Here is a 24,566-nt window from a genome sequence, read left to right on the forward strand (position 1 = left end):
TGACACTGTCTAACCATCTCATCCTTTGCCGTCCCCGTCTTTTGACCTTCAATCTTTCCCAGCATCAGGGTCTTTTCCAGTGAGTGCTCCCTTCTCATTTGGTGGCCAAAGTATTTGAGCTTCAGTTTCATTATCTGGCCTTCCAGGGAACAGTCAGGGTTGATTTCTTTTAGGATTGACTGATTTGATCTTCTTGCAGTCCAAGGGACTCTCAAGAGTCTTCTCCAGCACCATAGTTCAAAAGAATCTATTCTTTGGCGCTCGGCCTTCCTTATAGTCCAACTCTCGCAGCCATACATGACTACTGGGAATACCATTGCTTTGACCATGCGGACTCTTGTTGGCAGGGTGATGTCTCTACTTTTTATCATGCTGTTTAGGTTCGTTCTTAGCCAGAAGGTATAGACAGGAACTCTCGGTCTGGGGCAAGTGATGCTCTGTATTCTTGGTGCTTGGGGGGGCAGGGGCAATAGTGGGAGGGCTTCTAGTGTCCTGGCCCCACTGCTGGACCTCCTGAGGGCACCTGGTATTTCTGGCCACTGTGTGACGGAGTGTTGGCCTGATCCAGCATTGGCTTCTCTCTTAAGTTCTTATGTTCTTGCGATACACAAACGAAAACAAGGGGCTGAGGCAGGGGGAAATGAAGCAGGGCAATGGGGAGAAAAGACAAAAGGTCTGCAGCCGAGAATCCGCAAGTCAGACCCATAAGCCAGCGTGACCCAGAAAAGGGGTGGGGGTGGGGGGTCAGGAAGCCTCGCCTGCCCCGGCCTCCTGATGCAGAGAGATTAATTAGCTGACACGGCTGAGTCCCGGCAGTTCCTCTCCCACGGGCCGGCCTGGGAGCACAGAATGAACCCAGCTTGACAGTCTGGATCTGTTAGAGGCTGGAGCGCTCACAGTGAGTCATTACATGCCCTACGGTGAGTTCTACCCGCCTCCCCGTGACTGTTCTTTCGGAAGAGGAACGGGAAGCCAGAAAACGAGGAGAGAAAGGAAAGGGCAAAAGTGTGTGTGTGTGTGGGGGGAGTACCAGGTGGACGCAGACCGCCAAAAGGTAAAAACAGGATTCAGAAGTGAAGTAAAAGTGAGTCCCGTATTGCAAACAGCAATTAAAGATGGGCTGAAGGACTTGGGAATGTTAAAGATGACAGTGATGGAATGGTACCTACTACCCTTGTGCCAGCATTCTTCTCTCTTGCATGTTATCCTCAAAAGAGCCTCTGGTAAGGTAGAGCCAGTTTGGTGTAGTGGTTAAGTGCGTGGACTCTAATCTGGGAGAACCGGGTTTGATTCCCCACTCCTCCACTTGCACCTGCTGGGTGACCTTGGGCAAGCCATAGTTCTGACGAGAGCTGTTCTTGAAAAAGAACAGTGTCTGTCAGAGCTCTCTCGGCCCCACCTACCTTACAGGGTGTCTGTTGTGGGGAGGGGAAGGGAAAGGAGTTCCCTTGGGTAGTGAAGGGCGGGGTATACATCCAATCTCTTCTTCTCTTCTAGGCTTAGTTGAGAACATGTGACTGGCCCAAGATCACCTAATATGCTTCAGCATCATCAAGACATAAACCAGAGTCCTGGTCCAACACTCTAACCACTATAGAGCACTGCCTCTCAGGCACTGCTACGTCCGGTCAAATGTCTGAGAACCACAATCACGAAATGTGACGTAAGAATTCAACCCGTTTGCAAAGGTGCAGAATACAACCTCTGAGTATGCGATTTTATACACCGCTTGCAAACGTTCTAACTGGGGCTTGAGAGAAAGCATACAAGCAAATGAGATCCTTTCTTTGTCCTGAGGGGCTGCGGTGGCTCAGTGGTTAAGATGCTGAACAGCAGACCAGAAGGTCAGCAGTTCGAGACCCGGGTGCCGCGTGACGGAGTGAGCTCCCATCTCTGGCCCCAGCTCCTGCCAACCTAGCAGATCGAAAACAAGAAATTGCAAGTAGATAAATAGGTACTGCTTCGGTGGGAAAGTAACAGCGTTCCGTGCGCCTTGGTGTTTAGTCATGCCAGCCACATGACCATGGAAACGTCTTCGGACAGCACTGGCTCTTTGGCTTGGAAACAGAGATGAGCACCACATCCAGAGGTCATTTCGGGGGGGAACGCAGGGGAACACAGTTCCCCCGGGTGAGGTGCAGGGGGGTGGGGCACATGACGAAGCCCCGCCCCCTGCTTCCGGCCGCCCCGCTTCCAGCCCTCATTCAGCCAGGAGGAGGCAGGAGAAGAGGGAGGGTAGGTTGCTTCCTCCCCGCTTCTCCCCACCCCTGCCTGCCTGGGGCCAGGGAGGGCCTTGGCGGGGCTTCCTCGTACTCCCGCTGGCCTTGCAAGTCCACCGCCAGGCCCCTGATGTCAGGGTGTGTGGCATATGCTAATGAGTTATGCTAATGAGTTCCCCTAGCTCTTTTTCTACGAAATGACCCCTGACCACATCCCTAGAGTCGGATTCGACTGGCTTTCGAGCAAGGGAAACCTTTGTCCTGAACAGAGCACCACCATAAGCATGGGCTGCCGGAAGGAAAGCAGTCGTTTCCCCATTATGAAATGGGAATCAGCATGTCCTACATCACAGGGCTGCTGGGGAGACAAACGAAGGGTAACCTTACAAAGCACTCTGTCTGGGAAATTATCAACGCATAAAGGACAGGACGGGGAGAGAAAGAAATACCTTGTCCTTGTATAAGGATACGCATTCCAGGACTCCTCTTCGACTCTTAATGCTGCCTTTGGCAGTATAGACCGAAACCAACTGGGAATATGCATACCAATATGGTATACTTTATGGGTGTACTGTCCGTTACCACCAGGACCATCTGTGTACGGCCGGTTTTCCAAAATCTCGACACCGCTGCCTTCACCGCACGTCTCTTCTCGGCTCTTTTTCTGAAATGACAAGGAGGTTATTAGCAGACTGGGAGAGTGCACACACATGCACACCGGTGGGACTTTGGGACTAAGAAAATGTGCAATTCAGGGAGGAGCCCATAGTTTTGTGGCAGAGCGCATGCTCCCAATGTAGAAGGTCCCAGATTCAAATTCCCGGCATTCCCAGCTAAAAGAAGAGTACAGCAGTCAAAGCCGAAGTACAGGGCTATGTGGACGAATAGTCTGATCGGTATTAGGCAACTTCAGGTGCACAGACACAGATAAAAGGCCCATGTATCTTTCTGACGCAGCCCACAGGAAGTATCCTACCCACAAATCATTAGAATGTATTTAGTTACTCTGGTCACTGCAACACTACAAACTTAAAACCTTGGTTCAAATGGTTGTTCTCTTTCCCCAGGGAATTCTGGGTACTATTGTCCTGTGAGAGAGAAAGGCAAAGAATCTCAGAGAATCCTCATATGAACACCCTTCGCCAAACGGCAGTCCCCAACATTCTTTTGGCTCACAAAACAAATAATTATGTTTGGAATCCGACAAAGGAGACTCTGACGCTTGAAAGCTGATATCTCCCAAATCTTGGTGGTCTCCAAGGAGAGCCAGTTTGGTGTAGTGGTTAAGTGCGGGGACTCTAATCTGGGAGAACTGGGTTTGATTCCCCACTCCTCCACTTACACCTGCTGGAGGACCTTGGGCAAGACATAGATCTGGGCACAGCTGTCCTTGAAAAAGAGCAGTTTCTGTCAAGAGCTCTCTCAGCCCCCACCTACCTCACAGGGTGTCTGTTGTGGGGAGGGGAAGGGAAAGGAGTTTATAAGCCGCTCTGAGACTCCTTTGGGTAGTGAAGGTCGGGGTATAAATCCAATCTCTTCTTCTTTGTGTGTGTGTGTAAAGGGCTGTCCCATTGCAGCCAACTTATGGCAACCCTGATAAGGGGTTTTCAAGGCAAGTGAGAGGTAGAGGTGATTTGCCATTGCCTTCCTCAGCGGAGTCTTCCTTGGTGGTCTCCCATCTGATGCTGACTCTGCTAAGCTTCCAAGATCAGGCCGTGCCATGCCACCTTCCCTCCCTCTAAGGTGCTACTGGTCTTGGATGTAGCTCTTCCATATTTGGAGTGCAGGGCTTTTCTGCATGGGTTTTGTTAACTCTGGCCTTACTGCTTCAGTTTATTCCCTGATTTCTCACACATTTTTGTGCCTGTAGTTTTCGCATTAATTCCCCCGCCCACCTCTATTTTTTCTTTTGAGACCACTTTCACTCCAATCTATTTCTGGAAGCTGATTCTGAGTTGCCTTTTTCTTCCACTGTAATGATTGGTTTAGCAGATTCTCAGAATTCCCAGATTGCATTTTTTTAAAAAGGTAAGTCTCTATCCTCATCTTTAAAAAGGTAAGTCTCTATTCCCATCTCTCATGGAGATACAAGGAAAATGGCAAATAAACTGACTTCACTACTGTGAATATGCAGAGGGAGGGCAGACATGGGGAAGAACCACACCCAAGCCGCTTCCAATGCCAAGAAAACTGACTGCCAAGAAAATTAGGAGAACAAAGTTTGAGCCCAATGGCCCCTTTAAGACCAACAAAGTTTTATTCAAGGCATGAACTTTCGTGTGCATGCACACTTCTTCAGATACAATGAAATGGAAATTACCAGTCCATACATACAGGTAGAGGGTGATAGAGATGTAAAAGGCCCGGGGGGGGGGGGAATGGAAAATTTTTTGGGGGAACCCTTTTTTGTTTTTTCTGAAGCCTTTTTTGTTTTTTTCCAAAAAATTGGAAGAATTGAAAAAAAGAAAAGAAAAAAATGATTATGGAACATTTTAACATGATGAATAAAATATTTTAAGACAAGGTGTTCAAATATTTTCCAAATCATTTCTAAAAAATATGTATAGTATCAGATTGATCTAATTTCTGTGCACTGAGGACAAGCAAGTCCTAGGTTACAAACTGAACTCTCCAATGCAAGAACAAGATGCATTTCTTCCTTTAGGAGGTGCTATTGTCACAAGAAAAGAAAAAGGTTTCAGTTTTGTTTTTGCATGTGGGTGGGTATTCTGTTTGTAATAATTGTTTGGATACACTATATTTTTAATATGCTAGTTGTGATAATTTCATGCCAAGTAAAAATGTCCATAGTCATATTTTATGTTCCTAAAGTAACAGAATGACTTTCAATCTAGAAAACAAAAGAAATGCTAATGTAGCATTTTTTTCAATTTTTCCGAAAATCTCTGTTTCCCCCTGAAAAAATATAGGTTTTTTTCTGAGCTTCAAAATTTCCGGAAATTTTACATCTCTAGAGGGTGAGCAGTAAATTGGCATACAGCATAATGAAGATGTTTAACAGATTCAAGGACCAAACAAGAATAGCAAGCTTAGTTTATATGGCTACCATTTGTTTGGGCTTAATTGGGGGGGGGGCGATGAAGGAAATAAATATGTCAAACTTGGAGACTGATGGGCAGAGGTATTCTTAATTGTGGAATGCTGATGGTAATTAACTGAGACCCTGCGTGCACACAAAAGCTTATACCTTGAATAAACCTTTGTTGGTCTTAAAGGTGCCACTGGACTCAAAATTTGTTCTAACTGAGACCCTGCCATTATGCTACATCCGTCGCCTCTTACAGCATCTTTTTTGAAGTGGGGCGATTGGCTGTGTAGATTTCCCCTGTCCCCAGGCCGGAGAAACACATTCCCATCGACCATTCCAAATTACATTACATTCTACTATTCATTACGTTACATTATAATCTACTATTCTAATCTATTATTCCAAATAAGAAATAAAGTAAAATAAAGAGGATGCATGGGTGTTAGATGGTTTAGTATTTAATTTCTTAATTTCTTAATTCAGCAGAGTTTAGCAGAGTAAAAATGAGTCTGAGTCCATGGTAGTTTCAAAATATAAAAGTTTACTAACAACCTATCAAGGGTAGGGTAAACAGGAGGTAAAATAACAAAGAGCTTTATTTCTACATCCTCATGTCTAGATAGACTTCCTTACATGGCTAAGGTCTAATGGAGAGTGGAGCTTCTTCTTAGCTCTGGACAAAGGGTCATAAAATGCTAATACTAGCCACTCTATCTTCCAATCAGGACAACAAACTAGATCTGTATCTGGCGGGCTTTCTAACTCTCTAAGCAGATAGGATACAAACAAACATGTGATTTAGAACACAGCATTAACTCAGTAAATACTGAATAGAAGTGTTCTAACTTGTAACTTCCAACAATGGGCCATTCTGGAGGATTGGTGAGAAAATGATGGCAAGACAATTAAGAGTAAGTAGAAAGTATGGAAAAGCCCAAAATGAGTCGTGTCTGTTAAGTACTGAGCCGCAGGGGTCATTTCTTGCAGGAGCGCACAGGAGCGGAGCTCCGCTAGTAAAGAGCCCAGGGGGCAGGCACATGCAACAAGCCCCGCCCCCTGCTCCCAGCAGCCCTGGGCCACAAGGAGAAAGAAGCAGCCAGGTAAGTTGCAGTGGGTGTTGCCTTCTGACACACTTCCGGTGATGTCAGGGTGCGTGGCATATGCAAATAAGTTATGCTAATGAGTTATGCTAATGAGCTCCTGCACCTCTTTTTCTACGAAATGACCCCTGTTTCTATGAGAGAATGTTCCACAGTATTTGTGGAAATGCCATTATTTCCATAAGAAAGGTTTATAAGCAGCACCAAAAATTAAAACTGGAAGAGGCTCTTTATTCTTTTTAGTTCATGTGGCATCGTCAAGGCTAGTGCAGGAACTTCCAGTTTTCATTTGTAACCAGACGATGCTCTCAGCTCTCTCTTTAATTCCCCACCCCCCACCCCTCCTTTGGTTTGCATTTTACAAGTGCTTTTGAGAGGCCGGCACTTGGGGAATTAAACACATGCTGAGATTAGAGTTATGAATTGACTGTAAAAGACACTTCAGTAATGACCTTTTATTGTTGGCAGGCAAGCAAGATGAAAAGAAACTCCTGCTTTAACAAAAAAGGAATGATTAATAAGATGCGAAAGACCCAAATCTCTGTCTGAGGACATGACAGCAAGAAAAACAGCCAATAAGAAAGGAGGGAGAGAGAAGGAGAGAGCATACGTGTGTGTTTTTTCTCCTTTCCAGGCAATATACTGAGTGTTTAAAGTTCTACAGCACTTTTTAAAAAGGATATACTAAGTTTAAACAGGCCCACATATGAGCATAGCCTTGCCTTGTCCTCTGTTAACAGATGCAGGCTCCGTGAACAAGTCGGCAACTTTCAAGTTCATCCATGTGCAGCAATGCTCCCTCTAAGCTGCGGAGTCTTGTGAGCAAGAATGTCACTTTGTGAGCTACTGGCATTAAAAGTTGTGAGCGAGCGATTTGGCTGCCGCATAGATTAGTCTGCTCTGGAGCCATACGTCTGAAGCCAAGACAAAAATGTGTGAGCCGGAGGGTAAAAAACTGTGAGCTAGCTCACACAGCTTAGAGGGAACACTGGTGTGCCATAAGGAAGAGCTCAGCGGAGTACAATGCCATAGAGTCCAGCCTCCAAATCAGCCATTTTCTCCAGGGGAACTGATATCTATCACCTGAAGATCAGTCACAATAGCGGGAGATCTCCAGGCCCCAACCGGAAGACGGCTACCCTAACTGCAGCGGTTTTAAAATTCACTGCCCTCAGGGAACCCATGGTTGTTCACCGCAATGGCTAAATGAAACCTCCATGTTCGATGGCAGTATACCTTTAAATACAAGCCGCTGTTGGGGCAATAACAAAGGAGAAAGCCTTCGTCTCCATGGTGTGAGGTAGGCCAGAGTGGGAAATAGGTTGCTGGAGTAGATAATAAACTTTTAGTCAGATTCAGCACGATTCTGCTTTACGTTTCCCCCAGATTACTTTACCTGTCCCTATGTCTGCCCCTTTCTTTTGTTTACTACAAAAACATATGCTTTCTATTTCCAGGTTTAATCCCCCCCCCCCTCAGGTGGCAAAAACAGGTGTGCTAAAGTAGCATTGAGTGCAGCAGTTTGCAGCGTTCTGTCTTCCCAGTATTTGCAGTTTGCTTGCGGAGAAATGAAACATTTATACACTCTCTAATTTAATAAATATGTGAAAGGGTATCATATGCTAAATTATGCACGATGCATTTTATACTGTGAAAGCAGTAAAACAGGACTGACAAGAAAATAATGGTGCAATCGATCCTCAGGCTGCTTAAATTGGCCAATTTATCCAGGCCACTGAATTCAGTTTTCTTTGCCCCAGAACTTGGGGAATCATAGAATGATAGAATGTTAGAGTTGGAAGGGACCTTACAGGTCATCTAGTCCAACCCCCTGCACTCTGCAGGAGCATAGCTGAAAGATAGCCCTACAACGTACCCGAAAGATGATCGTACAGCCTCTGCTTGAAAACATCCAGCAAAGGAGCATCCACCACCTCCCGAGGCAGCCTGTTCCACGGCTCAACCACTCTTAGGAAGTTTCTCCTGATATTTAGCCGGTAACAACTCCCTTGTAATTTCCGCCCATTAGATCTAGTTTTGCAATCCAGAACAAGAGAGAATAGATCCACTCCATCTTCTACATGGTAAAGGTAAAGGTAAAGGTTCCCTTGCTCGAAAGCCAGTCAAATCCAACTCTAGGGTTGCGGTGCTCATCTCCGTTTCAAAGCCGAAGAGCCAGCGCTGTCCGAAGACATTTCCGTGGTCATGTGGCCGGCATGACTAAACACCAAGGCACACGGAACGCTGTTACCTTCCCACTGAAGTGGTACCTATTTATCTACTTGCAAATTCTTGCTTTCAAACTGCTAGGTTGGCAGGAGCTGGAACTAGAGACGGCAGCTCACTCCGTCATGCGGCACACTCGAGTCTCAAACTGCTGAACTACCGACCTTCCACAGCTTGCAGTTCAGTGTCTTAACCACTTGAGCCACCGCAGCTACATGACAGCCCTTCAAATACTTGAAGACTGCAATCATGTCCCCTCTAAGCTTTCTCTTTCCCAGGCTAAACATACCCAACTCTTTCAGCCTTTCCTCATAAGACTTGGATTCCAGCCCTCTCACCATCCTGGTTGCCCTCTTCTGGACACACTCGAGCTTGTCAACATCCTTCCTAAAACGTGGTGCCCAAAACTGGACACAGGACTCCAGGCGAGGCCTGACCATAGCAGAATAGAGTGGAACTACTACCTCCCGGGATCTGGACACCACGCTTCTGTTCATGCATCCTAAGATTGGGTTGCTGGCCTTTTTGAACATGTGTGTGCGTGTGTGTGTGTGCTGTATGTGTGCTAAGTGTTGTCAAGTCGCTTGCAACTTATGGCAACCCTACAAATTAATTATCTCCAAAATGTCCGATCGTTAACAGCCTTGCGGGGGTCTTGCCACCTGAGGGCCGTGGCTTCCTTGATTGAGTCAATCAATCTCATGTTGGTAGGTGTGGCTCAGTGGGGTTGTGGCTCAGTGACACAGGCTCTGCTTGGCATGCAGAAGGCCCCAAGTTCAATCCCTGGCGTCTCCAGTTGGAAAGGACCAGGCAGTAAGTGATGAATAAGAGACCCTGGAGAACTGCTGCCAGTCTGAGTAGGCAATACTGATCTTGATGGGCCGATGATCTGATTTAGTAAGAGAGCTTCATATGTTACCAGAAGTGTGCTCATCCAGCCACACCCACCTTTTGCTTCTTATTCTGTTTACCTTGTTTGTTGTCAAAACCCAGGGCTTTTTTGTAGCAGGAAATTCTTTGCATGTTAGGCCACACATCCCTAATGTAGCCAATCCTAATGAGTTTCTGCTGTTGGGTGTGGCCTATTATGCTAATGAGTTCCTGCTGGGCGTGGCCAACTTGGGAGCCAGCCGGAACTCTGTTCCTGTGCGTTCCTGCCCAAAAATAGCCCTGCCTGGAGGACCATCTTTCGGGTATGTTGCAGGGCTATCTTTCGGCTACGCTCCTGCAGAGTGCAGGGGGTTAGACCAGATGACCTGCAAGGTCGCTTCCAACTCTAACGTTCTATGATTCTATGATTCATCCCATCGAAACAACTACAATGTCGTTCTAACCCGCTCTCGTCAGATCTCGGAAGCCAAGCCAAGTTGGCCGCGGTTAGTATTTGGACTTCATTCCGCCAGGGAAGTCCGGGATTGCGATGCAGAAGCAAAGGCAGGCAACGACAAACCACCTCTGAAAGGGTGCATTCAGATGGGCCGTTTAGTCCACTTTCGGCCTGCCTCAGAAACGGATTTTATCTGCGCCATCACACAGTCAACATCTGCCTCCTGGCCCCAACCATCACTTTCCGGCTCAAAACCACTTTAACCCGGAGTATTTTGATACCACGTCCCCAAGTGGTGTTTTCCTGATTCTCTGGTTCCAGCCGCATTTCCCCCCTCCTCCAGTGTCAAGCCACTTCCGGTTTAAGCCCCCTCCCCGCTCGAAAGCTACACGAGGCTTCTGCTTTTCACCCACCATTTTTTCCCAAGCGTTGGCGGTGTGTGCATAGGCGGAGCTCCGCCACCGCATTATTAAAAATAATGTTTAAACTGTGTCTAGTTTTAACCTTTAGACGAGTTCAGGATCTCACGGAGGCCATTTTCGGGGTAAAAGTTTAAAGGGAAGTGTTCCTTTAAAGTTTAAAGGGAAGTGTTACAGCAGTCGGGTTGAAGTGGAAATTGCTGTTCTGCGCACGCGCAAAAATGTTAGTTCTACAGATGGCTGCCTGTGCGCATGCCCAAACGGAGAAAGAGTAAAAACCAACACCAACTCATGCTCCCGCCTGTGGACAGCGGGGAGCAATGTGGCTGCACGGCGATCCGGAGCAAGGAGGTGAGTATGATCGCGATTCTCCAGGTTAAAAAAGACCGCATCAAGGCTGGAGCAGTTTAACCCGCTCTCAGCATGCCGTCTGACCGCACCCAAAGTCTCTTGTCTCAGAAACTCTACAGGGTCGCCAAAAGCTGACTGCAACTCGATTGCCCTTTCCGGCCACCACCAGTTATTTAATCTGCCCTTTGAGGGGAGACCGCTTCTGCCCCAGTGCCTCTACAGAGCCCTTCCGTGAACTAAAACTTTAGTTGGAGAAGGATCCAGGTGGGCGAGCCATGTTGGTCTGAAGCAGAAGAGCAAGTTTTGAGTCCAGTGGCACCTTTAAGACCAACGAAGGTTTATTCGAGGTTTATCTCGAATAAACCTTCGTTGGTTTTAAAGGCGCCACTGGACTCAACATTTGCTCTAAAGCCTTATTATTTGTTGCAGGCAGGACCTTCGGCGCTTCGCCTCCGTCCCACCTCCGTAGCCTTCGTGGAGACAACAGGGGGGTCGACCCAAGCATTAACCTGAGATCAGGAGAGTAAGAGCGTGCCCCCGCCGGAATGCCCAAGGGGAGCGGTCCCCTCCACCAATCGGCAAGAGTGGCTCAAGGCTTTCAGAGGAGAGTGACGTCTCAGCGTAATCACGGCAAACCCTCTTAACACTGAATTACAAGTGAAAATCCAGTCATCCCCTTAGAACTCTCCCCTTGCGGCTGTCACACTGACTCCTGGCGTGCCGGACGCCGGCCCCTGTCGGTAGAATTCCAGGGCAGATGGTGACACAGATCTATCCTGGCTAAAGTAATAGCATTAGATTACTAATGGGGGGGGGGGGCGCCCGGAGGAGCAGATGCACTATGATTAGCAAGAATGGAAGTTACTTAAAAAGGCTTTTATTAAAATAAATCTCCCAGCAGGGCGGCATAAACATACACAGGACGGGAGACGGCACATGACTCCGCGACAGCCGTAATGGAAAGGGCCATTCCAATGAACGTCACGCAAGCAAACAACTCCCCGCCAATGCTCCCGCTAAGCTGTGGAGTCTTGTGAGCAAAAATTCCACTTTGTGAGCTACCGGCATTAAAGTTGTGAGCGAGGGATTTGGCTACTGCATATGTTAGTTTGCTCTGGAGCCATCCTACCTGAGCTAAGGCAAAAACGTGTGAGCCGGAGGCTAAAAAACCGTGAGCTAGCTCACATCAACTCAGCTTAGAGGGAACACTGCCCACCCCCTGCTCCCCATTTATCAAATTTTTTTCACAAGGGGACATAAGAGCTGCAACCAGCTCTGCAGATGAAAGCAGGTTCAGTTGTAGACCTGTGGGATCCCCTTCCCCAGTGAAAGGTCAATGAGAGAATACTTATAAGGACCTCTGTAATAAATGGCAGGAGAATCATTGGGATGTTATATAGGTCTGTCAATTACAGCTTCCCAAAACAAGTGCGCACAGCAAAATATGTGCATGTGCAATTGTCGTGCATATCAATATACGCCCAGTTTGCATGCTAACTCCTCCACAGAGGTGCTTTCCACGTAGGAATCTTCTATCATGTCACAACAGCCAAGCGTATTCTGTAGCAAACCTTTCCAGATTTGCCAATAAGAAAGCCCGTATTCTGCACACTAGTTTAGCAATTTCATCAAGCCAGTTAAGAATATTAACCAAAATAGTTGCAGTCAGGGCTATTTTTGGGCAGGAACGCACAGGAACGGAGTTCCGGCTGGCTCCCAAGTTGGCCACGCCCAGCAGGAACTCATTAGCATAATAGGCCACACCCAACAGCAGGAACTCATTAGGATTGGCTACATTAGGGGCTTGTGGCATAACATGCAAAGGAGTTCCTGCTACAAAAAAAGGCCCTGGGTTTTGACAACAAAGAAGGTAAACAGAATAACAAGCAAAAGGTGGGTGTGGCTGGATGACCACACTTCTGGTAACATGGGGGTGCGGCCTAATGTGCTAATGAGCTGTGCTGTCAGGGGTGTGGCCCAATATGAGTTCCTGCTGTTGGATGTGGCCTATTATGCGAATGAGTTCCTGCTGGGCTTTTTCTACAAAAAGAGCCCCGGATGTAGTTATAGTATTCTGGGTGTCATGTATTACATTGCCAGTTGGAAATGTACTCCTTGGTCCTGGTTTGCTAGGGTGTGGAATGGCATAGCCCAATCTTGTCAGATTTTGGAAGCAAAGCAAGGTCGGTACTTGGGTGGAGGTCCACCAAGGAAGACTCCACAGAGGAAGGCACTGGTGAACCACCTCTGCTTCTCACTTGCCCTGAAAGCCATTGCTGGGGTGGCTGTAACTTGACGGCACACACATGCATGTATGCATGCATGCAAGTGTAGGGGAGATTAGGAAGAGAAGTATCATGAGAAAGTACGTTGTGGGTCAGAAAGATGCAAAGCACGCCCTGACCTGGATAGCCCAGGCAAGCCTGATCTCGTCAGATCTCAGAAGCTGAGCAGGATTGACTGTGATTAGTACTTAGATGGACTGTGTTTACTACTTGGATGGGAGACTTCCTTGGAATACCACATCGGGAGCACAGGGGCAGGCTTTATTCAGCCACCTCTCTGAATATCGTCCAGGCCCCCAGTAGGGGTCAGTCACCAGAGGTCGCCATGACTTCCAGGTGCACACACATCCACAAACACACACAAAAAATACAGGCGGGCGAGCAGGCGGGCAGGTGGGAAGGAAGAGTTGCAACGTTCCACATGTGGGCTAAATCCCACACTCACACACATTAGATGGTGGTGCTGGGCCAGTCACTATCTCCCAGTTCCACAGGACTGTTCCTAGGGCATAGGAAGGCCGAGCGCCGAAGAATAGATTCTTTTGAACTATGGTGCTGGAGACGACTCTTGAGAGTCCCTTGGACTACAAGAAAATCAAGTCAGTCAATCCTAAAGGAAATCAACCCTGACTGTTCCCTGGAAGGCCAGATACTGAAGCTGAAGCTCAAATACTTTGGCTACCCAATGAGAAAGCCCTCACTGGGGAAGAAGACCCTGATGCTGGGAAAGACTGAAGGTCAAAGAAGACGGGGACGGCAAAGGATGAGATGGTTAGACAGTGTCATCGATGCAACAAACATGAAATTAAGCAAACTCCAGAGGATGGCGGAAGACAGGCGGGCCTGGCGTGATCTGGTCCATGGGGCCTTGAAGAGTCGGACTTGACTGTGTGACTGGACAACAACAACAAAGGGAAACACACACACACACTGCCTGAAGGAAGGGCAGGAGACAACATGTGACATGGGTGGAAGCTACCAAGGAAAGAGTTGAGTGGGGAGCACTGCCTCGTCAATTGTGCCCAGATAATAGGAGAACATAAGAAGAGCCTTACAGGACTGGATCAAAGGTCCATCCAGTCAAGCATCCTGTTTCCCAGAGGGTCCAGTTCCTGGAAATATCATTATAATTAAAGTTTTAGAATCCACAAAGTATAGGGGAGAGGTTGGCATGGATTCCACCGAAAGGGGAAGACGCGGGGGGGGGGCACATTCCTGTCTCCAATGGATTAGGCAACAGAAGTGTGTCATGTAGGAACGTGTGCGCATGCACAAAATTTCCAACAAAACCTACTTTTGAGGACAGAGCAGCAAGGGCTGTGCAAGTCCAAGAGGCGATGACTGAGTTTGGTGTGAGCTTAGATCCCTAGACCAGATGATAAGCATTGTTCTCGCACTGACCGGTGATTACAGCTTACAGATCAACCTTTCAAAGACATACAGGTTACACAACACTTACAAATGACTTGGCACGCTTTCGTTTCCATGGATTGCTGAGATGTATTTATATAGCTACTGTGTTCACTGCAAACGAGAGGCACAGGGCTCGTATCAGTGTAACACCCCCAAACCTGATACTATTACATTTGGTACACCCTGCTGTTCATAGAGGGCAAAGTCTTCATGAGCAAAGAGTCAGAAATGGATCTTTTTGACGCTAGAAATGTTATACCCTGAAAACCTTGTTGGTCTCGTAGGTGCCCCTGGATTCAAATCTAACTGATCTTTTAGTTGCTGCAGATTTTCCGGGCTGCATGGCCATGGTCTTGGCACTATAGGACCTGACGTTTCGCCAGCAGCTGTGACTGGCACCCTCAGAGGTATAACACAGAAAGAGGGAGCACTCTCTATGTGTCAAGGTGAGAAGAAAAATGGTAGGCAGGTAATTTATATCTACTCAGGAAGGTGGGGTCGGGCTGAGTCATTTCCCGACAACAGACGTAACTGATCTTTTGCTTCGTAATTTCCAGCTGAACTACTTTGCATTGCAATGATGGCAATACTTCCCTTCGGAGAACGCCATCGGATAGTATTTCTAAACCTCCTGGAAACAATGATCAAGCTGACACAACTTCAGATGGCTGCGACCTTGCGTGCCACTGCAGCACATGATTAACTCATGCTTATTCTGTTATCCCAGTATAATGACCTCCTAACTTCTCTGAGGAAGAGCTTCCCGACATAGTAACGCTTTCGTTATTCTCTCCTGTACTGTTTTACATTCTTCCTTGTTGGATTTCACTTGGCTCTTATCTGCCCAGCTCTCTAGTTCGTTAAGGTCATTCTAGAATTGGAGTGCAACCTCTCTCCTTGTTAGCCCTAACGGAGTGAAGCCGCGGCTTTTTAGACCCTTGGAGATTAACTCGGTAAGAACAAAGACAGAGCCTGATTCCCCCCCCCCCCAACAGATTATTTTTCTCTGCCTCGGCTTCCGTAAAGCCGGTCTGTCTGGGGAGCATCCACACAATCTCCTCCTCCATGCATTCTGCTTCCATGTTCTTCCATGCTTTGCTGCAATCTTTACTGGATGCCGCGTGGATGGGAAGCAATGCCCCCTCTAAGCTGTGGAGTCTTGTGAGCAGAAATTCTCCCTTGTGAGAGAGCGATTTGGCTGCTGCGCAAATTAGTTTGCTCTGGAGCCCTCCTTCCTGAGCTGAGGCAACAATGTGTGAGCTGGAGGCTAAGGAACCGTGAGGGGGCTCACACTAACTCATAGAATCACAGAGTTGGAAGGGGCCATACAGACCCTCTCGTCCAAACCCTGCCCAACGCAGGACCAGCCTAAAGCAACTCTGACAAAGATTCGTCCAGCCTCTTCTTGAAAGCTGCCGGTGAAGGGGAGCTCACCACCTCCCTAGGCGGCTGATTCCACCTTTGAACCACTCTGACCACACTTTGAACCACTTCCTAATATCCAGCCGATACCTTCCGGCATGTAATTTAAACCCACTGCTTCGGGTCCTATCCTCTGCTGCCAACTGGAACAGTTCCTTGCCCTCCTCCAAATGACAGCCTTTCAAATATTTAAAGAGTGCAATCGTGTCCCCCCCTCAGTATCCTCAGCTTAGAGGGAAAACTGAGGTGGGTGTGTCTGTGAGTTGCACCCACATCACTGCCATTTTCCTTACCACAGCCCCCCATGGCTGCTAACCCTCCCTCTGGAAGACTTTTTTCACGGTTTAGAAAAGGTAATTCACAGACCGCTACAGTGCTACGAAATTATAAAAAGCTATTGAGAAATGTACTAGCTCTCAGCATCCACTGAAAGGAGGGTTCGACTCTAGCCCCTTGCTTGCAGTGCTAAAAAAGAAAAGTTGCAGAGTGCAATGAGAGCTATACAGAGAATAATCTCCCTTGTCAAAGCAGCCCATCTTTGCATCTCTTCAAACACTGCATTTTTAAGCATGCACTTCTTTAAAGTCTGTATTTAAAACAGGGCAAAGCTACCTGGACCGCATCCCTAGGAACCACCTGGGGACACACAACACAGTGGGGAGGTAGAAACGCTACCCTAGGATTGTAAAATTAATGAGACCGGGCCCAACTTTCTGTCTGCCTGCTCACTCGGTTTGGTGTCGTGGTTTGGCGCTGGCTCTTCGGCTTTGAAACGGAGATGAGCACTGCAACCCTAGAGTCGGGTTTGACTGGCTTTCGAGCAAGGGAACCTTTACCTTTTACCACACTCCATGCCGCTTTTGCTCCCTTTGATCATTGGATTTTATGGTACCTTCTGCATAGATTTATGGCTGTTTTATGGCCGTTCAGGGGTGACTGCAGTCAGAACGGATGTGGTTTTCAGCTGCACTTTTCCCTCCCAGTTGAGAAAATGTGGAGCGAAGGCTTGATGCCGAATCACCCTGTCTGAAAAGCTGGCATGAGCAAAAGGGAATGCCCACAGTCAGCCTGATTACTGCGCATTCCTGTTGCTAGACCTCACAAGTTTTTGCCATTCCATCTAAGAGCAACAAATAAATGGGACAATGACAGATGGCTAGGGCTTGTTGTTGGCTTTGCTGGGAGCGTTCATTAAAGCAAAACCCTAAAAGCAGAACCGCACTGAGTTATTGGCAGAATTACCTGTGACTAAAGCACAGCTGGCTTGCAGTGAATCTTTCCTGCAGGAGACCCCTGGATAACAGCCTCCTGTGTATACTGCAGCAAGCGGTGTGTACATGAGCAAGTACATGAGAGCGCCAGCTTTAAAGGTGGGCTGCCTTTCCCCCCCAAAGGTATGAGTCAGAGCAGAGTACCGTTAACCAATTCTTTTGGATCATTCAATCTTGACACGCCATTCATTAGGCAATCTGCTTGCAGCATCGGCAGCATTCTGATGGGGATACGCAGACATTTATTTGCAAGGCCAGGTGTTTTGCATCTGGCCATCAACCAGGACTTGAAGCGTCCCAGAATCAGCAAGCAGAGAAATCAGTTAGGTGGGGGGGGAACTTCTGCCCACGCAATCGTCCTGCAGAATAATTTCTGCCCAATTCACTGGCTGTATACGTGGAATATTGCTAGGAATGAGACGGGCACAAGAGATGAATGCTAAAGGCACAGATCCCTTTTTTTTTTTAAGCAGTGACTGGTCTGTTTTGAAAGCATTACAGCAAATGTTATGGGGTATAAAAAAATTAAATCACAACAATTATTTAGAATTTAAAATAACCCTTTTAAAATGTTTAATCTTTAACACATCTAAGAGTGGACCTTGGTCTACCATGCCTTGGTATTATATAGTCTGACTGCCACAGGAGGTGGTGGTAGCTACAAGCATGGATGGCTTCAAGAGGGAATTAGATAAATATATGGAGTAGAGGTCCATCAGTGGCTACCACAAGGTATAGACAGGAACTCTCAGTCTGGGACAAGTGATGTACTGTATTTTTTGTGCTTGGGTAGCTGCGGTGGCTCAAGTGGTTAAGACGCTGAACTGCAGGCTGTGGAAGGTCAGTAGTTCAGCAGTTCGAGACCCGAGTGTGCCGTATGATGGAGTGAGCTCCCGTCTCTAGTTCCGGCTCCTGCCAACCTAGCAGCTCGAAAGCAAGAAATTGCAAGTCGATAAATAGGTACCACTTCGGTGGGAAGGTAACAGCGTTCCGTGCGCCTTGGTGTTTAGTCATGCCGGCCATATGACCACAGAAATGTCTTCGGACAGCGCTGGCTCTTCGGCTTTGAAACGGAGATGAGCACCGCAACCCTAGATTCGGGTTCGACTGGCTTTCGAGCAAGGGAACCTTTACCTTTACCTTTTTAAGGGGGCAACAGTGGGAGGGCTCCTAGTGTCCTGGCCCCACTGCTGGAGCTCCTGATGGCACCTGGTATTTTTGGCCACTGGGTGACAGAGCGTTGGACTGGATGGGCCACTGGCCTGATCCAACCTTGACTTCTCTTATGTTCTTATGTCTGCAGCCCTCCAGGATCAAGGTATTTCACATCACCTATCGTGTGAGCTTTTTAAATGGGAGATGCTGGGGGTTGCACCTGGGAACAGATGCCCTACCACTGAATGGCCCTCCCCCAAACTCACTTCTTTCTGATTAACTTCCACCAACAAGTCACCGTGAGGCTAAAAAGGGGTAAATGAAGTATGCAGCCCTAAGCTCCTTGACAGAAGGATGTCTCGTTTCAGGGTATCTGAAGAAGTGTGTATGCACACGAAAGCTTACACCCAGAATTAAACTTTGCTGGCCTTAAAGGTGCCACTGGACTCAAACTTTGTTCTGGGGATTTTGGTTACTGAACCAATATGGCCCTCAAGAAAGCCACGGCCCTTAGGAGAAGCTGGCCCCAGGATCTGTGTGCGGCATGGAGCTCTCAGCTCCCGCCACCCCAGCGGATCCTGATCTGGCTCCTCTTGCAGCTCAGTTTAAACTGAGCTACAAGAGAAGCCTGCCTCAGCCGAGGCGGCGCAGAGATCTTAGCTCCCACTGCTCATTCGGTATAGCTGAATATACCAGAATAAAAGCCAAAGAATTCGGCTTTTATTTGGACTCAGCTATACCGGTAGCCAGTCAGATTATCTGATCTGTACTTGGCTTAAATAATACCTGAAAAATACCGGTAAGGGTATTTGGGGGGTACTTTTTATGCCCAGTTTATGCTGACACAGCTACCCACCTGCATCCACCCAAAAGCTGCATCTGTGATAAATGAGGCCAGAAGACCAAACTAGGCCTGATGCACAGTTTCCCCTGTACCTGGAAGATTTAGGGTGCGGTCACATGTGCCAGATAAAATGGGGGGGGGGAGCGAGGCTATTTCCCCCGGAGGAATTTGACCTGCAGTCGCACGATCACACCTCCTTTTGAAGCTGCAGGCACATACCGTCAGTGTGTGATCAGACGCAACTGCGGGTGAATCTTTTTGTGGGTGTGTGTGCTGTTTCCCATGCGCTTAAATGAGGAATCGATGAATCGTACCTCCACACTGAGGTCTCCCTGTGGCGTTTGCGATGATGCACATACTGTGAAGGGGGAAAAAACAGTGGCACAGAGACGGGATGGCCTAATCAGACCATCCCGACTCAATCAGACCATCCCGACGGCACAAGAGCGCACTGGAGCGATCAAACACGGGAAACCCCGTCCGTGGCCCGTCACAACTCATTTACTACCGGATTTCCCCCGGTGTCTTTTAACTCTGCTTCTGCAGCAGAGCAGAACGGGTTGCCGACGGCTGTGGGGCACTTTCCAGATGTTATTATCTGATCGCGCCCTTTAAATCCACCCAGCGTTCACGCCTATGTCGGGTCTAATTGTGCATATGATCGCAGCCTCACATATAAAGCGGGGGGAGGGGGTGTGTCTCTTACCTGCAGTGTAATCAGATGGCATGGAAGAGGGGTGCAGAACCCTTCTCCCACTCATAGCCTGCTACCTTTCCAGCTACCTTGTTCCAGAACAACTGAGTTGCCTGCAAGCCAAAAGCTAAGAGGAGACGAGGCTGAAGTTGGTTCCTTATTCCCAGTTCCTTATTCATTCCTTATTCCTTATTCATCCAAAAACAGAGGAACTGGGAATAAGGAACCAACTTCAGCCTCGTTAAGAGGAGGTTAGGTATGGAATGGTTCAACCCCTCCTTCCCCAACACTCCATTCCCTGTTAAAACAGAACCGACCCCTTACATGTGAACAGGTCAGATACATAAGATCAGATGTGGCTTGGCCCCTAAGGCTCTTTAAGGCACCTTGCAGGCAGTGTTCCCCCTAAGCTGAGTTAGCGTGAGCTAGCTCACAGTTTTTTAGCCTCCGGCTCACACATTTTGGTCTCGGCTCAGGAAGGAGGGCTCCAGAGCAAACTAATTTATGCAATAGCCAAATCACTTGCTCGCAACTTTAATGCAAGTCACTCACAAAGTAGAATTTTTGCTCACAAGACTCCACAGCTTAGAGGGAGCATTGCTTGCAAGGCCTGTTTGTTTTGCTCCTGGCTGTATTTTGTACAGTGCCGCCCGTCCCAAGAGGGGGACAAACTAGACGCCCCCCCAAAAAAACACATCATACAAAAGCACGTTTCGAGAGACAAGCTAAGCGTGGTTTCGTTCATCACCTTTTTTACCACTTTTCAGTTCACAAACCGGCAGGAGCTTCCAGTGCAGTTTTAAATTATGCAGCCTATGCCTCAAAAAAATTACAGGGGTTGGTGAAAAGGAGGTTACCCGCTTGCTCTTCTAGCGACCATATTCATCTCCTTTTAAGGTTTATTGGCATCCACGGTCTGTTTTGCTTTACTTATCCAGCCAGCATCATGTTATAGATACAGTCAGCCTTAAGCTCCAACATCGGTTTCCATAGCAACGCAATTACATCAGCAATTTGGATATATTTTTTTTACGGCTAGCTTTGGTCAGGCTTCTGCCTGGCACGTAAATCATTAGCACTAATTGCAAATCAAATGATGTCACCGGTGGCCACAAATAAGATCGGAGCACGCCATTTGAGTCAAAACATGCATCCTCTAGAAATAATCTGATTAGGATATATGTAATTGTTATGTATTTAAAGGTGGACTGAATATAAGGAGGTCACTTTGAACTCAGGGAAAGGGCTAAACAGGGTCTCAGAATGACCCAGCTAAAATCTGGAAAAGTCCTACTAACTAGTCCAGTAACAGAAGTTTGAAATGAACATGGATTATTCTTGAACATTAACAAAAGAGGATGTTGAATTGAAAACAGTGTTTTATGATGCCTGGAATTCCTTTTAGAATATACTGGAATAGTTGACAACCAAGGCATTGTGTTGAATCACACGTATTATCTCTACTGTGATTACAGTACTGTTGTTGGCTGTTATTAGAATTAGAATGAATATTTTTCTACATATGATTGCATAATCTGTTTGTAGAACAAAACCAGTTTGTATGATAAAATTTAAAAAGAAAGGAACTTGGAATGAATTAATCCTGAACCCATGAACAGATCTAAGTACATTTTAGCATGGAAGACAACTCCCTACCTTGACTTAGCTGATCCGGCCACATGGATCCATGCCATGGGAAAGAGCAGGTTGAGAAAGAGGTACTATTCTCCCTTTCTCACAATACAAGAACTCGTGGGCACTCCATGAAATTGCTGAGCGGCCGGGTTAGAACGGATAGAAGGAAGTACTTCTTCACCCAAAGAGGGATTAACACTTGGAATTCACTGCCACAGGAAGTGGTGGTGGCTACAAGCATGGACGGCTTCAAAAGGGAATTAAATAAGCATCTGGAGCAGAGGTCCATCAGTGGCTATTAGCCACAAGGTATAGATAGGGACTCTGGGGCAAGTGATACTCTGTCATCTTGATGCTTGGGGGGGTCAACAGTGGGAGGGCTTCTAATGTCCTGGTCCCACTGGTGGCCACCCTGGTTTTTCTGGCCACTGTGTGATACAGAGTGTTAGACTGGATGGGGCTTTGGCTTGATCCAACGTTGGCATCCCTTATGTTCTTATGGAGTGGCTTATTACACCTATTCTATGGTTACTCCACTGGTTACCTATTAGGTTCTAGATTCAGTTCAAGGTCCTGGTTGACGCCTATAATCCACCAAAGTTGTATTCTTTAAATGAATACTGAACTTTCCCAATAGGTCGTCAACTTTATTTACAAATTACGTGGTATTCCTTTATTGTCATGATGGCTCAGCCAACACCGGCACCGTGCCTGTCCTGTCCTTGTCACAGACAAAACCCTCAGCAAGGCCAGCCTGGGCCAAACTATCTGCGAGGCAGAAGTCAAGCTCTCAGCCCAGAGGGGGGAAATGTCTGTGTTGCTACAGCACATCTGGTTCAAGAGCGAGGGCAGCGGACAGAGAAAGGGACACAACTGCACTGGAATACAGATGCACACTAAGTAGATCAGAGTCAGCGTTCCCTCTAAGCTGAGTGAGTGTGAGGTAGCTCACAATGTCTTAGCCTCCGGCTCATACATTTTTGTCTTAGCACAGGAAGGAGGGCTCATTTATGCAGGAGCCAAATCACCTGCTCACAACTTTAACGCCAGTAGCTCACAAAGTAGAATTTCTGCTCACAGGACTCCATGGCTTAGAGGGAGCATGGACCAGAGTCTGGAGGGAGCTTGGTCCCAAGCTCCGGTACTGGGGCCGAAGGGAAGCTGGATATCGGTCCGGAGAGACCAGAGGGAAGCAGCATGGCCCAGGGCAGGTAAGAAGTTCCATAAGCCTCAGTCAAATGTCTGGAAGCTGGAAGTGACTTTGGCTGGAAGTGACTTAGGACAATGCAGGCAAGAGGTCAGGTTCCAAAAAACATCAGCTGAAGATCAACAGAGGCAAGCGGACAGGGAGGCAGAGATGGAAGGAAGGGAGGGAGGGAGGTGAAGGAAGGAAGGAAGGAAGGAAGGAAGGAAGGAAGGAAGGAAGGAAGGGGACCGGGTATTAGGAGCTTGGATGCGCAGCGAAGGGAACCCCTGGTAGTGACCAGGTGCTCAGAATGAAGAGCGAGGCCTGGGCATCAGTCGCATGAAGCTGCCTTCTGCTGAATCAGATTCTCAGCCCATCAAGGTCAGTGCTGCCTACTCAGACTCCCAGCTGCTCTCCAGGGTCTCAGGTGAGGGTCTTTCACACCACCTGCTACCTGATCCTTTTACCTGGAGAGGCCAGGGACTGAACCTGCAACCTTCTGTGTCCCAAGCAGATGCTTTACCACTGAGCCACAGCCTTTCCCCAACACATGAATCTGCCTTATACTGAATCAGACCACTGGTCCATCTAGGGCAGTATTGTCTACTCACACACTCAGTGGCTCTCCGCGGTCTTGAGGAGTGGCCTTTCACACCATCTACTGCCCGGCCCCTTTAACTGGAGATGCCGGGGATTGAACCTGGGATGTTCTGCATGCCAAGCAGAGGCTCTGCCGCTGAGCCACAGCCCCTCCCAGTGAGTCTTAGAAGGCCTGGTTGTCAGAGTCTCCTCCTTGGGCTCAGCAGATGGCAGAGCTGTTGCTACAGCTCAGGTGATGCCCTTGAAGGACAGAGGTCAGTCTAAATGGCTGGACGGCAACAACTTGTTGTTGTTCAGTCGCACAGTCGAGTCTGACTCTTCATGACCCCATGGACCAGATCACGCCAGGCCCTCCTGTCTTCCGTCGTGCTTCGGCCCGTTGCCTCGATAACACTGTCTAACCGTCTCATCCTTTGCCGTCCCCTTTTTCTTTGGCCTTCAATCTTTCCCAGCATCGGGGTCTTCTCCAGCGAGTGCTCCCTTCTCATTGGGTGGCCAAAGTATTTGAGCTGCAGCTTCAGTATCTGGCCTTCCAGGGAACAGTCAGGGTTGATTTCTTTGAGGACTGATTGTTCCCCTGGAAGGCCAGAGACTGAAGTTGAAGCTCAAATACTTTGGCTACCAAAGGAGAAGGGAGCATAGCAGGCGCAAAGAAGGAAAGGCACCAGAGATCGGTTGCTTGGAGCCCTGATTCCGCACACACACACCGCACACACCCCCAAAAGGCAGACAATGTCCATCTCTGGCTAGGAGGAAAGAGCTTGAATGCGGATGTGTGAGCACAATAACGTTTCTTCATAAAGAAACATTCTCTAGTCACCCTGACCTGGATAGCCCAGGTAAGCCTGATCTTGTCAGGTCTGGGAAGCTAAGCGGGGCTGGCCCTGGCTAGTATTTGGAGAGGAGACCTCCAAGGAATACCAGGTTCGTCATGACGCAGAGGCAGGCAATGGCAAGCCGCCTCTGAAATGCCCCTTGCCTTAAAACCCCACTAGGGGTCGCCAGAAGTCAGCTTGACGATGGGGAAGGAAGGAAGGAAAGAAGGAGAGAGAGAGAGAGAGAGAGAGAGAGAGAGAGAGGGCGATTTCTCACTAGAGCTGCCTCACAGCACAGCCGCCGTTTGCCCCAACACAAACATGTCAATTTCACACCCAGGATCACGAAACTGCGGAGGAAATCAGGCGAAGCCCCCCCCCCCCAGTCAAAATGCAGCCCCGGAGCTTCGGGTGTGAAATTGACATGTTTGTGTTTGGGGCAAACGCAGCTCTAGTGAGAAATCACCCAGAGAGAGAGAGAGAGAGAGAGAGAGACAAGAAGTTCCCCTTTGGTCAGATACAATTTCTCAGCCTAATATACTTCACAGGGCTCTT

The 24,566-nt window shown here is 47.9% G+C and overlaps 1 protein-coding gene across 1 annotated transcript in view; it reads right to left on the bottom strand.

The window, feature by feature from the left end:
- PITPNM2 (phosphatidylinositol transfer protein, membrane associated 2) overlaps positions 1 to 24,566 on the bottom strand; it is a 163,713-nt gene that overhangs the window by 120,614 nt on the left and 18,533 nt on the right. The window contains exon 2 of the mRNA XM_015417664.1: positions 2,669 to 2,883. Within this exon, the coding sequence (XP_015273150.1) occupies positions 2,669 to 2,883 (215 nt within the window). The remainder of the gene's footprint in view (positions 1 to 2,668; positions 2,884 to 24,566) is intronic.

The sequence above is a fragment of the Gekko japonicus genome, unplaced genomic scaffold (genome assembly GCF_001447785.1).
Source record: "Gekko japonicus isolate JY-2015 unplaced genomic scaffold, Gekko_japonicus_V1.1 scaffold64, whole genome shotgun sequence".
NCBI classification, from domain to species: domain Eukaryota; kingdom Metazoa; phylum Chordata; class Lepidosauria; order Squamata; family Gekkonidae; genus Gekko; species Gekko japonicus.